The sequence below is a fragment of the Kwoniella shandongensis genome, chromosome 3, assembly GCF_008629635.2.
Source record: "Kwoniella shandongensis chromosome 3, complete sequence".
Classification (NCBI taxonomy): Eukaryota; Fungi; Basidiomycota; class Tremellomycetes; order Tremellales; family Cryptococcaceae; genus Kwoniella; species Kwoniella shandongensis.
Window position 1 is genome coordinate 68,568 of NC_089289.1, and position 14,487 is coordinate 83,054.

A 14,487-nucleotide genomic window follows, 5' to 3' on the forward strand; every position below is an offset into this window, starting at 1 on the left:
GCTGACGTAATCAAGGGGTTCTCCTCTGCTGCAACCTCCACTTGAGCGGTCCGTCTCAACGTTGAGCGATAACGACCATTTAAGGCTACCCTTCAACAAACCCTACTTGAAACTCTGCGTGTCCATCGTGCCCAGAGACGCGTAGAACGTCACCAAGAGCGGTAGTCGTATCTTGATAAAATAGGCAGCTCTGTCCCATACACGTGGACCACATACATATATTGCTTTGAACAACGACACATCTCTTTCAACCAACTACCGTGACTGATCCGCCTTCTTTCCGCACCGTCCTCTTCTACTACACCATGCCGGTCTCCACCTTTGTCGAGATAGATTCCCTCTCTTCCATCCCCATCCTCACTCATCCTCGCGATATCAACAAGTGGAAGATCGCCCTTATCGATCATCTCGTCCTCCTCGACTGTTCAGCCATCATAGACGGTTTCGACGTCGAACCTTTCCGCATGGCTCATCCTCATGGTAATGCACGACCGACTTTACCAACTCCAAGTGAAGGTTTCGCAAAGAAACCACCACCCCACCTTGCGAATGGCCAAGAAGTGTCTCGATGGTACCAATGGCGATCTCGCGAACTTACAGCTCAACGATCCATACTCTCCTCACTCTCCCCCCAACTGCGTCAAGAACTCTCCAATAACCATTCTGCGAAAGGAATGTGGGATTATCTACTCTTGAAATTCGCACCTTCCCCTGAAAGAGGTCAAGATCTCGAGACCAAACTTTCCGAATTGACAATACCACCTTTACCGACTCCGGAACAGATGAATTTACATCTGAAGAAATTTGCCAAGATATGGGAAGAGATGATGGACCTCGATCCGAGCTTAGATCCAGATGAAAGGATATCAAAATTCGTCTTCACTCTTCCGGAGGAGGGACCCTTGAAAGAGTTAGTGAAGAGGTTCGAGAAGCTCGATTCGAGGAGACAGACTTGGGGGATGTTGATGGGTATGTGGAAGGAAGCGATGGGAGCGAGTGAGCTTGGTACTTCGTTCGCAGCTATGAACGTAGGTACAGGCGGAAGCGTCAATAGCGAGACGATTCCAAGGGGACGGGGTGGATATAACGGAGGGAGAGGGCGGAGCTGGGGAGGTAACGGATACAGAGGAGGCGGAAATTGGAACGGAAACGGGCACAACTACAATCGAGGCGGGCGGGGAAGCGTGAAAGGCTAGCAATCCAACAACGATTCATCGAGACGAACTCCTACCGTCACACATTCTTCTTTCCTTTTCGTATCACGACACTCGACACGTAAACACCTCATTGCCTGCTTCATCGACATCGAACAATACTGCGATTCACAACAAGGTATCACAAACTCAATGAATATAATGACATCGGTCAAATAACCAATCCACGAAGTGAGTCCGTTCGTCTATCCCGATGTGTCTTTTGGAGATGCCCGTGACTTCCTCGTACCGGATCTGAGCTGATATCCTGTGAGACCTTCAGTCCCTGACTACTCCCATGCAACGTATTTCATGCCACATACGGCTGAGGCTCTGCTCGCTGTGCTTTGCCCAAATCTTGATTGTGACGTGACACTTTCGTGTCGAACGGTCTACCACTTGCCCATGACTTGACCACATGACTCTCATTTTGATCTGCGGGAAATTCACCTTGCGCAAGTTTCTTCACAATTGCCGTTAGGCAGAAGTCAGTCGCACGGAGGGGCCGATACTCAGTTTGAAAAAACTGGAACTTCCGTGTAATACTCGGAACACGAGTCACTGCGTGCACATATGTAGTACTGATACATGGGGTGGAGCTTGGCTGTTGCGTTGCTTGCGATAGAGTGAGAAGACTGAAGATGTACAAGTTACATAAGACGGGAACATATGCTAAGGTATCACAGTTGTCTCTTTTCTGGTGATCTGAGGTGACCATTGAAGACGTAAGTGAATGTTGTTCACATTATAATGAGGAACTACTCACTGCACTTGTGGAATTGTCTGTCTTCTGACTGTGAGACTCGTTACTCCACTTCTTGTCGTTGGTCGAGCAGATCTCAAGCTACAGGTAACTTAATCACGCGGACGCACTTCGCTCGGTTTCTCCGATATTTCTGATGAGTCATATAAGCTTTGCACCTTTAGCCAGCTCTACTCACCTTCTGACAAATAACCTATCTACCTGTACCACTGCGGTCTGTCGTCGCGATCCGATGTGCTAGCGGAGCAACAGGAGGACGTATGGGGAAAACTCGGACTTGCAGTGGATGAGCTGTCAGGAAACCCTCTCATCAGCTTGCTTGACTGCGGCAATGTCAGTCTCTGAAAAGCTGCTATAAGTCAACCCACTTCCGTCGAGCCACTGGCCGTTGACTGTTTTAAAGCCGCAGTCAGCATAACTCCCAGCCCTCATGAAAAAGCTGAACACTTCGAGATTGCTCGATCTTCGCTTACGGTGCGGAACTGTCTCACTCACAGCGATCGAACACTTCCCATGCTTGCCACTTCTTGAGTAGCACATGCGCCACACCCCTCGAATCAATCTGCACGCTCTGAACAGGTCCAATGGTGGATTGAATGAGGTCTTTGACCTGTTCCGGTGTGACGTCTGACGTCAAGACACCGATTGTGAAGGATCGGGAAGGCATTCGTCGTTGGTTTGGAGCAGGCCGATTGACGTGAAAGACTGGTCGGGAATAGGGTATATTTCGGCTAGGTTGAGTGATTGAGACTGTGTTGGGATGGACTCGAGGCGGTGGGGGTTTACGTCTAGCAATCAACTGATTGTTTGATAGAAACAAAAACAACCACAAACAGATCATCACGTCAGCCAGCCCACACACACACCACACCACTTAGGTGCATGTAACGCACCTCATCAAGAGTTAGGTCAATATCCATCTTGCTGGATCTGGATCTTTTTCTCCTATTTCTGCTCGATTTGGATTTCGATCTAGAGCTTTGAAAGAGACTCGAACGTTGGTATGCTGACGAGAAATGGGTGGGAGGGGGAATATGGTTTACGCGCTGCGCCCAACCTCGAGCCTTTCGAGCGATAATCTACATTATGAAGTCGGGGATTAGCCACAACGTCTCGTGCCAGGTAGGGAGGTGAAAAACTTACCTCGTCAAGCGAGAGATCGATGTCCATCGGTTCGGCCATATCGCTGGTACTCAAGCTAATGTGTAAGATCAAGAATCAAGCTTACAGAAAGAAAGAAAAGGCGAAAGGAAGTGTATGTTAATTATGCCTCGAGGGTTCTTGTGTGGATCGTGTCTACAGTAGGTCTGTGCGGGTCCCCTAGACCATAGCTGTGGCGGATTCATCAAAGGACTATCATTATTGTTTCTCATCTTTTCCTGAAAGCTGTCACGATGTATGCATACGCGAGCGTGAAAGACTACGTCGTGGACAGTATTGGTGGTCTGATGGAACGATTTGATTTACCCAAACTGAGGAGGCGATCTCACAAAAACGTTGAATTGTCCCGCTAACATTGTTGGTCCGGTCGTGTAGGTCACCCGTATTACTGATAGTACTTGGTAGACGTCATGATCAGTGTCATTCACTACGCTCTTGCTGCCGCTGCCTCGACGGATGGTGTGGACGCGAGCTTATCGCGAGTCTTCATTGGGGCGTCTCATCTCTTCGATTCTGGCGTGAAATGTAACCACAACGAGCTCTACATGTTCATGCATGATGTCGACGGTTCTCGACCAATGACTTGTCTTCTGTATGTTCTACTACCTACCTAGATATCGACCTAGAATGCCAACTCCTCCTTCTTCACTAACCCACTCTCCAAGATGAGATCCAACCATTCCCCTACCAACGGATTATCGGGATGCCTCCAGACACCCTTCTCCACTTCCGGATGTATGATAGACTGAGCGTACCATGCGAAAATCGCAAAGTCCGCATGAGTAGGTTTCCCAACCAACCACAATGGCTCGTCTTTCGCCTTCTTGTACGCGAGCAAGGACTCGATGACGGATAATCTGGATCGGGCAAGAGCGAGTTGGTCGGCTAGGGCAGTGGGATCTTGAAGTTTGGCTTGGAGACCGGTGATTTTGGAGATGTCTCCGCCGAGTTTGGCTTGGACGAACCATGAGTGGGCTTCAGAGTCAAAATGGTTGAGGATCTGCAGGTAACACACACGAATTGGCGGTCAGCTCATCTCATGTAAGCCTTGTGGGAGCGAATCAAGCATAAAGCTCTGGTACAAGAGCGAGGAAAGATATGTCATTGTCGAGATCAAGTTGCCTTCCCTTAAGCGGAGACGTGCGGCCAATCAAGCAGTGACAAGAAGGATAGTGTGGGGATGCCCTACTTATTCCAATAGACCCAGAAGCACAACACCACTCACCTGCGAGTTGATCAAGGGACGAAGCTCGTTCGCCAACGTCGTGTTACTCCAAATCTCGATAAACTTTGCAAACTCCTTTCCAGCCGGTCCACCGAACAACGACTTTTCAGCTGTACCATATTCTGCTTCGAGCTAGTGGGGGGGACGTATGATTAGCTCAAACTCGTCACTCGGTTCGATCGTACCCCGACCACTATGGATACGAGGGGTTCGTGATGGGAGTAAGAGAGCCGGACATGACATCACTTACCAACTCTGCAATCTTCCAAGAATCTGTTGTGAATTCCCCATTCACCTCGATTGTGGGGACGGTAACAGCGGGGTTCTTGGTAATTTCGGACAATTCACTTCGGATACCAGGGAATGTCTTGCCTATTTTTGAAGCGTCCAGACCGAAGAAACTATGCATGATCGATCAGCTCTCGAACTGTAGTGATACGACTCTGATGTCGACGAGAAGGGTCACTCACGCAAGGTCAAGCTTGGTCTTCCAAACGTGAGGAGAGAGGTTACGACCTTGAGGTTGGTCAGCTTTTCCAACGAGCTGATAGAGAGTGACTCCGGCCATGTTGTAAGTAGGTGGTGGTGGTAGTGGTGGTGGTGTTTCGATGTAGCTTAGGCAAATGGATGAACGAAAGGACAAGAGTCGAGTTGTAAGTATCAAGTAGTTCTATGCATTCAACGTTCAACCTGATTGTGAACAAAAGACCGAAAATAAACACGGTCTGCCGGTGTTCAGGCCCTTCTCGCTCGTGCTCATTCCGTGCTCGGTGCTCATGATGCGGTGCTCGCTCATTGTTCGTTGTTCGTTGTTCGTTGGTGGGCTCGTGCTCGTGCTTATCGATGAGGTGATATTCGGTCATCCCGGTCTATACCGTAGTAATTGGTAAATCTCCTCGGAACCCTTATTCCGCGACAAGGAACCGATTCCAACCCTTATCTACGGCAAGAACGTTTTACATGCATGGAATCGATCTCTCTCGTCTAGGTGATGTCTTGGTGATTGACTACTCTCTCTTCTATGCTTGCACTGTACACATCGACTCACGCACTCGCATGCAAGCGGTCGATTTGAGCTTGGTCCAAGATCCACATCAGTCCACGTCGAAGGCTGGTATGTATGGGCAAGGTCATAATATGGGCGTCCATGCGACATTCCTCCCGGTCCACCTAGCAACGTTATGCTCGCATGTCGCCTGTTTCGGTGAGAGAAGCTCAAACCTTCCTAGAGAACATGCGACGAGACAAACGACGCGCAAAGCTTGTCTCAAACCGCACTGATACCGATGACACATTCCGTACCATACCGAATCATTCCATGCCTTGACCAGCTCTTCCGGATGTTTCATGAAAGCTTTGGACGGCGTTGGACACGATACTCATAGCTCGTTGACGACCGATCGAGCTTCTTCTTCCCTCCTGTGCCGCCTTTTCTCACGCATCGTGCTACTGATTGTGCCATACATACCCCTCAAAATCGCTCACAACGCAGCGCAGGTCCGCAATGTCGATACAACCACCTTCCACTCCACGATTTGTCTCAAAACTACGACAACCGAGCAACGTGAAGCCTGCTGGTCCTACTAATACTGTTCGGAGGGATGTCGAACCCGCGGTCAAGGGTAGTACGCTCGCGGCTGGTGGGAGATTACGCCCTAAGGAAGTGAGCTTCAACACGCCGAGGGAGATTTGGAGTCCTCTCCTTGCTGGTCGAGGAGGGGCAGGGCAAATATCCTTGCGCGGTGCCGGAGCAGTAGTAGGACAGCCGATACCGCAACGATCGCCCAGTATCCTTGGTGCAAATATGGAGAGTGGTAGTATGGCCCCACCTTCTCTGATACAGGTCAGTGACGAGGCGATGGCATCTCGAGAAGGTTCTGTAGCTGTAGCTGACATATTAGATGACAACGCTCAATTGTAGAGGCCAAAATACCGACTACGTGATCCGGGGATATCATCACCGTTGATCGGTACACCGAACTCTACGCTGACTACATCCAAGGTGACTACACAGGCGAGGACTGTTGGGAAGAAGTTACCGACTAGACCAAGCCGCATTGTTCCCCCACAATCCGGAGCTTCTCCAACTGTTTTCGCATCTCGTGCGGTCTCATCCACCACTTTACAAATACCCCCTCGAATACTACCGGCTGCTCCTCGACAGACGCAGAAAGCGAGTCATGCCATACCTCGACCCCGAGCTCGACCATGTCTCATTCGATCATTCCCTCTTGCCACCTCGCCAAAGAGTGCGAATGGTAACACGATTTTAGGAACGCGCACTGCACAGCGACCTGGTCTACCGAGAATGACTAGACCTCTTCCCTCTTCTATCCCGCGACCCCAGTCTTTGGCATCACCGCGGCCGCCTAAGGTCGCACTCAACCTTCATCGAGCTTCCTTACCCACTACTATGTCCTCAGCACGGTTACCAGCTGCGACCTCAACTCATATACCCTTCCAGACTGGCACTGGCGATTACCTGAGCAACACGGACGCGCCGAGCTCCCCACTGCTACCGGAACTTGATCTCGAATCAGTCATACCCTCTCGTCAAAGCTCCTTGATCTCGACGACCTCTTCTTCTCATTCGAGCTGTTCCTCGGCCTCATCATTATCACGACATCGTGCAATACGATCAAGACCAACTCCAGTGTCGAGTTTGGCGGCGACATCAAGCGGTTCGAAGAGCTCGAAACGACCTGGTCAACTGCTTACTCGGTATTCCTCAAGTGGTTCTTCGTTGTCCACTCTGTCGGATATGTCGATCCGAACAGCTGCCACCGTCTCATCTTTCAAAAAGTGCCAAGTCATAAACAACAACTCGGGTTTTGAGTATGAAGACCAAGCGATTCACTGTACAGCTGTCCCGCCACACAAACTCCCCGGCTTCAACACGCCTTTGATCTGCCAAAGTGCTGCGTATCTTGTCGATCCATCCGGCCCGGATGTAACTCTCGAATGGGAATCTGATCCAGACTCCGGTCAATCTGACGAGGCAGAACGAGTATGGCGAAGTATAGAGATGAGCATGGGGAGAAAGTCAAGTAGGCTTGGTAGTAGCAATAAAAGGAGAGGAAGATGGGTGGTGAAGGAATGCGATAACACTCTCGATGAGATGAGGTACAGCCCAAGGGATCATTCTCCAAGCACTAGCGAATTCTCGCTTTTCGCCTATGTTCCGCAAGATGATAGTACCGCCACGGCCCTATTTGATATGTCGGCACCCCTCATACCTAGTGTCTCGACGAGCGCCTGCACGCCTGCCAACACACCTTGTTTGAGAAAGGAAACGCTACGCAGAGTGAGGAGAGTAGGGGTACAGAGACGTGACAAAGCGGACTCCAGTAGTGGTAGTGGTGTGATGGAAAGGGAAGATTCGGATGATAGTTGGGTGGAAAGGTTGACAGAAAGGACGATGTCGTTCGACAATGACAACGAACAAGTAGTTGAGCAGATTTTTGACGAGTACTGCCACGATATCGACAGGGAGGCAAATTGGGAAGGAGCTGGAGACTTCGGACATCCGGAAAACGTTGACGAGTTGGTAGATTCTCACCCATCCACGACGATGTACCGCCTCGATTCGCAAGTGATCTCGGCACTTGGAGCGTTACAAGCAGTATACGATTCTCCACAACTGGATTTCGCTCTGGCCCTTGACGAGGATGGCGATTGTGCGGCAGAAGGAGATACGATCAAGCGTCTAGGGCGGCCTTTCACTTTCCGATCACCCCCCCTAGAGTCAAAGATTGTGAGCAGAGGAGAGATAGTCGAGTCGCAAGAGGAGGACGAGGAAAGTGGATTAGGATTAGGTATCCCTCTTCGGTTGGATAGTATCTACTCCTTACCGGTCTTTTCACCTTCTGCCCGAGGTCGCTCGAGATTCGACCAAGACAGCCACGAACAGGACGGTGAAGGTCAAGAAGGCTCAATCGAAGCTGAGATCACCAAACTCCTGCTTATAAATACTCCCCGAAGCGATGATCTTCTCCTGATTGGCGAGGCATCTGCCGATTGGGAAATAGAGGCGCATGGGTTGACGAGGTTAGAACAAAGGGATGACTTTAATTGCAGGCTCAAGGTCGGACTTGGGGAAGATGGGGATTTGGAAAGAGGTGATGAAATGCTATACGTGAGAGATTTGGATACGGGATTGACAAGAGAAGTTAAGGTGGATCGCGATCTAGCAGAGGTCGACTTGAGTGTCTAGCTTGTTGTAACAAGGGAGCAGATGGCAGCTATGCTGTTGTATGCATGATGAGTCGCGGGCTAGTCGACTGCCTCGATGCCATTCATGCATGCTGATACAACTGTTATTGGAGTGACTGCCAAGCATAGATGAATGCGTGCGGTGACGACTTGGCTCTCTTGTACGTGGACATGGCACGCAAAAGTTGGTTGTCTCGCTTATGGTACATTATGTGATGTTTCACCCAGAGTTTCAGTTTCATCTTCACGTCGATCTCCACCTATCTGGACGCGTCTTTCTTTCTTGTTTTCTACGTTGCTACATTACATTCAGTAATACTTACTTACATACTTCGGGTAGACCAAACCAGACCAGACCAGAATCAAAATCAGATTTAGGCATGTTTGTGTGCTAAACATGGACACTGTCGTCGTGCACTGTCATTCTTATACACTGTGTGTGTGTATGCCAGGGGGATGTGCGATCGAAAGGGCGCGGCACTGTTTCGGATCACAAGTACCTATCGCATTGATCCCATCTCTGTTCACAAAGCCCCTAATTTATGATAATGTATAAACACTTCCCTTTCACTCTTCAATCAATCAACATTCCTCCTTTCAAACATTTCTGTCTTCCTTTCTTGTGGCATTGTCGGTCCTTTGCTTACTCGTCTTTCGTCTTTCTGACCTCTACAAGACCGATATCGCTCGATCACGACGATATAAGCTATTCACACTCGTTCATCTTGCATCTAACACGACACGACAAGCACTGTCATAGACGATCATTACCAACTCACTGCTCTTCAGCACTTTTCGGTCTTTTACTCTTCAACTTACTGCTGGTACAACTGTCTTTACTATTGCAATCATCAGCCTGGCGCGATGATGTTCAACACCTCCCTCTCCTTATTCGCCTTGATGGCATTCGTCCTCCCTTCCTTGGCAGATTCCTCAATCTTCACCAAGACAGATGCGAAAATGACCTTGTTAGTATCTCTCCCTTTCAACAGGTACGCGTATAGCTAATTTGGCGATAGCTATTACGATGTCGAAGAAACGTCCTCTGGTCAAGAAGCTTGTGGATCGACCGCAGGCGACCCCGTACAAGCTGGATGGGCGACATCGTCAGGTATCAACACTGGTATACCTTACTGCGAGAAGGTCAGGGGATACAGTTTGAACCAAATTGGAACTGGTCGGATCGTCGGTGGGTTGCCTACTCCGCGCTGTATCTGTCGAAATATGCTGATAGGGATTATCTTAGCATTTGACGCTACTGCCATTGCAGAAGACCCCGAAAAGTGGTGCGGTCGAGAGTGAGTAGCCCTAGTAACTCACGCAGTGTACCGTGGGAGATGCTGATATGAGGACATACCTTAGGGTTCAGATCTACAAAGCCGATGGAAGCAAGTTCGAATACAGCGCTGGTCCGCTGTATATCTGGGATGGATGTGCCGCTTGCGCGGGTGGCGGTGCTATCCTTGACCTTTCAGGTGAGTGCAGTCTCGAAGGCATGCTGCGATCATCCACAAACGCTGACTCTCCTGGTTCGATACAGCACCAACATTTGTGGAGGTGAACGGCGGTACATGTGGCGGTACAAACCCTTCCGGTCTCACCTACGAAGTGTTGGACAACTACATCGTCGACCCCTCTGTCGGACTCGGAGGGTCCGCCGCCACCTCGGACGCCGAGTCCACCACTGATTCTACGGTGTTGGGGTTTACCTCCTCCCCCTCCGAAGTGCTTTCGACCTCTTCGGCTGGCTCTTCGTCCACACCCTCACCGATTGTGTCTGTCGCTTCATCTTCCGTTGAGAGCAGTTCGGAACAAGCTACTCCTGTACCGACCAGAACTATTCGATATTCCTCCTCGCTCGGTTGGCCTACCTCGGTGGCAAGCAATCTTCGTCTTGCGGCCGACTACGTCACCTCGGGATCTGCGACTGTCGAGGGTGCTTCAAGCTCGTCCAATGACCAAACCACATCGACTCAATCCGCCGACGCCAGCTCGTCTACGCAAGACTCGTCTGCTGACTTGACACCCGACACCGAGTTCGTATCTTCTACTTCTGCTTTTGAAGTGGAGCCCGCGCCTACGTCCTCCTCCGAGTCATCACCGGATCTGTCGGATGGAGACTGCATATTTGGCGCATGGCAATGTAATGGTCTTGAGCTGAGAGTCTGCAACTATCAATCAACTTCCGAGCTGGGTGAGTTTCACTCCGTCGAAAGACCTGCTGTATGACTGACATCCCGATCGAACGCAGCTTGGGAATCGATTTACACCTGCAGCTCGGTTTGCGGTGTTACCGCAAGTGGCTCAATCAACTGCGATTAGATATCTCGGTCGATGAGACGGTTTCAGCTTATATCTGGCATTATTTCCGCGACCCTTGATGGGTTACACGTAATGATTGGGATCTCGTGCTGGCTACGAGTAGATATATAGATCTTCGGATGCATGCGCTCGACGCGTATCGACGTCTACAGTGACAGGTCTTTTCCGATTCCATGGCGGTCAATCATATACGACTGAAGTGCGCTCTCTATCTCTCGAACATGGTCGAGGACAAAGGGTATAACACTGGCAGCATTGAGAGCCTGATGGAGCGCGATAATTCTTGTGGTACAACAATAGATCGTTTGTAGTCAGCTCGCTGCGAGCTGAACAAAAGAGGACGGGTCAATTGTAGACCAAGGGGATGGGTGATAAAGGATGTCGAGGGCTATACAAGTTTGAAGGCAGGGATGAAAGGAGAGTGTAAGCGAAGTGCCACATCCCGTATCCACTGAAGGCATATTTGGTTGGTCGTATTTGGGTTGTCGGCCACCTACAAAGCACCTCGTCTGTCGTCGTCAACGGGTCCGCTGACTCATCCAGGACATATCGCATCTGAAAATGACTGGGGCTTCCTCAATCGGCTTCGTCACCATCGCTTCTCTCGCTGCTTCGCTGGTCGGGGCAGAGCAAGTCCTGTACGAGGTCCAGAATGCCGTTGGAACAGTGTGAGTGCTCATTTCAAACATCGTGTAAGTTTATGTTAAGATGGAACTTCGCTGGGCGATAGATATTACAACATCGGTGATGTCACTTGTCCAGCGTACAATCTGGTGAATCAGCTCGCTACGTCCGGCTGTGAGCAGAACGGACCGACACAAGAACAGCTAGCGACCAATCGGATCGTGGGTGAGTGAGCAAAGCGATGCGTACCAGGCTATTGCTTCGTCAACGTTGATTTTTGGCTGATTGTCGGTACGGTTGTGCGTGTAGCTATGAACCAAACTTGGATGGAAGGGGATAAGAGTGCTTGGTGTGGGAAAGAAGTCCGAGTGTACATGCCTGACGGCTCACAAGTCGAATTTGACGAACCTCTCGTCTTGTGGGATACTTGTGCCGAATGTGCAAATCAAGTCAGAGTAGATTTCGATGGTAAGTTCGAAAGTCGTCGACAGAACAAGAAGTGTACTTATCAATCAAATTGATGTTCAGTTTCGCAATATCTCAAGATCGATCCAGTTGGATGTGAAACAAACCAAGAGCGAGAGCAATACCAACCTGGCATCAACCCCACTGGTCTTACCGTCCGAGTGATGGACAACCAAATCTGGGCTCCAGCACCAGGTTCTGACTTGTACAGTCCTACTTCGGCAAGCACACTTTACACTGGAGGGGTATACAACTTCCCAAGCTCAGGCGTCTTTTCCTTGAACCCTTGGGGTACGACCGTTAGTAGAGGGACAGATGGGAAAGGGACAGTTGTCAAAGTTGCAGCTGGAACAACTAGCTCTGGAACAGGTGATTCACTAGCAAGCACAACAGGAACAACAGGATATGGTTCAGCCACGACCACCAATGATGCAGTTGCAGCAACAACTGCAGCCACAGGATCAATATCAGCTCCCACAATGACCACACCACCATCTCAGACGACTATGTTTGCAACTGGCGCTCAATCCTCCTCCTTCATCTCCCTCCAGCAAGCAGTAGCGCCTGAACCAGGCTCTTCTGCCAGCCTTGACTCTTCCTCTTCTGAATCTTCAGTTCCATCAGATGTTTCATCAGATGAAAATGATCAAGCCTCTACATCATCCACTTCTGCTCTAGATTCTGACACCCCTTCAGCCTTGTCATCCTCTGATGCCATCAGAATTACAACCACCCCTGCTTCTGACTCCTCTGATTCCTCTGACTCCTCACCCCCTACTTCAAGTCACATTGCTGGAGACATGGCTGCAACAGCTGCAAGTTCTACAGACATCACAAGCAGTGCAAGTGGGTCAGACACTGGCTCTGCTACCTGCTCTGATGGCGGCAAGACATACACAGCAGGAATTCACATCTGTCAGGGTAATCAGCTCATGATTTGTGGGAACACCAAATCTGGCAGTGATGATGTTGGTGAGTACAATCTACCTCCATGGCAGTGACTCCTGTCTGGTGCAAATGCTGATTGATGTGTCATGTTGTGTAGATTGGATATTGCAGAACAACTGCCCTGGTGAATGCTCGGTTGATGCATGTGGCATAATTGCCTGTCATTAGATAGTGTTTGTAGAAATGAGGAAAGGGAGAGATGAGGAAAGGCATAAACACCCTTCATACTGAACAGTACCTAGTATGATGCAACATATCAATCCAAAACATACAGCTCTTGTTGGGAAGGAGAGGTGTGCAACAAGTACCCCAGCTGCTGCTGGGACCAATCAAGAGTGTCAGAGCTCTGCTGTCTCCAAGTGTCCTCCTTCAACATAACTTCCCCTTGTCATGACCCAGTACAACGGAATGAACGACTCATGTCGTGACACCTCGACTCGGCCGCAGTGTCATGACGGTCACTGCCACATACATCACGTGACCTACAAGATCCCAACGCACTCTCCGCTCTACTCGCTATTCTCGTCGAACTCATAGAACTTCATTCAACGAACCCATCTATGATTCGGTCTAATTCGACGAATTCGCCGAGTTGTAGAATATCGCTCAACGTAGATGGACGGATGGATGGATGGATATATAGGAGAATGGCTATTCTCATCTATTGTACTCTTTTCCTTAGTGATTTCCCAATTGAAAGTCATTGTCACGACCGTATACTGATAATCGCGAACATGCCACGAAACTCGTCGTAATTCATAAAACCTCGACGCGTTTATACAAACTTAGAACTATCACATCGTCGTACCGCAAATCTTAGATCTTTACCAATACATGTGAGTCCAGAATATGGCCTTTCAGCAATTGGCAACCAGGAACATGAACATAACCGAGAACAAGCGAGAATCGCAAAGGGATATAGATGAAGGAACAACCGTAGTCAAGAGAACGAATCCCCAGCGATTCTCGATTTTAGTCTTCACCGTAGTACATGAACTTAGCCACCGTAGCCACAATCTTAGTAGTCACCCGATCAGTCTCGACTTAGCTGTATATATGTTATACCCTTAAGTCCATGACACACGCGAACTTCACATCTACAATACTGTTTTGGGTCGAATCTTGGTCATTGGCTGGTCGGTGTGACGCCCCTGACAGTCATACACCGTACCTTCGCTATCGCTCTTGACGATATCACTTAGTCTTCAGTCAGTCCAAGGCCACAACGCTCATCCTGAGGTTGTTCTCTTCGGATTCTCGTCGTTTTCGTCATTCTCGCTGATGATCTCGTCCATCTCTTCATTATAGTTGACGCCTTTGGCGAATATCACTCAACCTTGTCTCCGTGGTGTGATAGGGCCTCATTGACTGAAGCCTCTGTTGATCATCGTGACACGCCAAATAGTTTGACTCGTTAGCCATCAGGAACTAGTTCGAAGTCGGTCCGGCGACAGCCGTCGTAGGAGATGACCGATTCGACTGACTAATCGTTCCCAAGGTCCTTGTAGCATCATTGGTACTTATATACATGAGCACAGGACTCGTACATAGTTATTCCTGTGACGAATGTATAT

At 49.5% G+C, this 14,487-nt stretch overlaps 6 protein-coding genes across 6 annotated transcripts; 4 read left to right on the top strand and 2 right to left on the bottom strand.

Annotated features, from left to right (window-relative positions):
* Window positions 1–305: 305 nt before the first annotated feature.
* Window positions 306–1,188, top strand: CI109_101390 (uncharacterized protein; the record flags this gene model as incomplete). Its single annotated transcript, XM_032006230.1, has 2 exons — window positions 306–996; window positions 1,055–1,188. 2 exons carry the CDS (start codon window positions 306–308, stop codon window positions 1,186–1,188), a joined length of 825 nt encoding a protein of 274 aa, XP_031859443.1.
* A 961-nt stretch (window positions 1,189–2,149) lies between these two features.
* Window positions 2,150–3,138, bottom strand: CI109_101391 (uncharacterized protein; the record flags this gene model as incomplete). Its single annotated transcript, XM_065966967.1, has 5 exons — window positions 2,150–2,247; window positions 2,325–2,348; window positions 2,452–2,755; window positions 2,850–3,035; window positions 3,100–3,138. The coding sequence occupies 5 exons, from the start codon at window positions 3,136–3,138 to the stop codon at window positions 2,150–2,152; spliced, it is 651 nt and encodes a 216-aa protein (XP_065823039.1).
* A 601-nt stretch (window positions 3,139–3,739) lies between these two features.
* Window positions 3,740–4,910, bottom strand: CI109_101392 (uncharacterized protein; the record flags this gene model as incomplete). Its single annotated transcript, XM_032006232.1, has 4 exons — window positions 3,740–4,117; window positions 4,343–4,474; window positions 4,593–4,743; window positions 4,813–4,910. 4 exons carry the CDS (start codon window positions 4,908–4,910, stop codon window positions 3,740–3,742), a joined length of 759 nt encoding a protein of 252 aa, XP_031859445.1.
* Window positions 4,911–5,846: 936 nt separating this feature from the next.
* On the top strand, window positions 5,847–8,555 carry CI109_101393 (uncharacterized protein; the record flags this gene model as incomplete). Its single annotated transcript, XM_032006233.1, has 2 exons — window positions 5,847–6,185; window positions 6,264–8,555. 2 exons carry the CDS (start codon window positions 5,847–5,849, stop codon window positions 8,553–8,555), a joined length of 2,631 nt encoding a protein of 876 aa, XP_031859446.1.
* Window positions 8,556–9,421: 866 nt separating this feature from the next.
* On the top strand, window positions 9,422–10,876 carry CI109_101394 (uncharacterized protein; the record flags this gene model as incomplete). Its single annotated transcript, XM_032006234.2, has 6 exons — window positions 9,422–9,522; window positions 9,574–9,743; window positions 9,801–9,852; window positions 9,917–10,029; window positions 10,095–10,748; window positions 10,806–10,876. 6 exons carry the CDS (start codon window positions 9,422–9,424, stop codon window positions 10,874–10,876), a joined length of 1,161 nt encoding a protein of 386 aa, XP_031859447.2.
* A 561-nt stretch (window positions 10,877–11,437) lies between these two features.
* On the top strand, window positions 11,438–13,081 carry CI109_101395 (uncharacterized protein; the record flags this gene model as incomplete). Its single annotated transcript, XM_065966968.1, has 5 exons — window positions 11,438–11,544; window positions 11,607–11,725; window positions 11,810–11,968; window positions 12,029–12,937; window positions 13,011–13,081. 5 exons carry the CDS (start codon window positions 11,438–11,440, stop codon window positions 13,079–13,081), a joined length of 1,365 nt encoding a protein of 454 aa, XP_065823040.1.
* Between the last annotated feature and the right edge of the window lie 1,406 nt (window positions 13,082–14,487).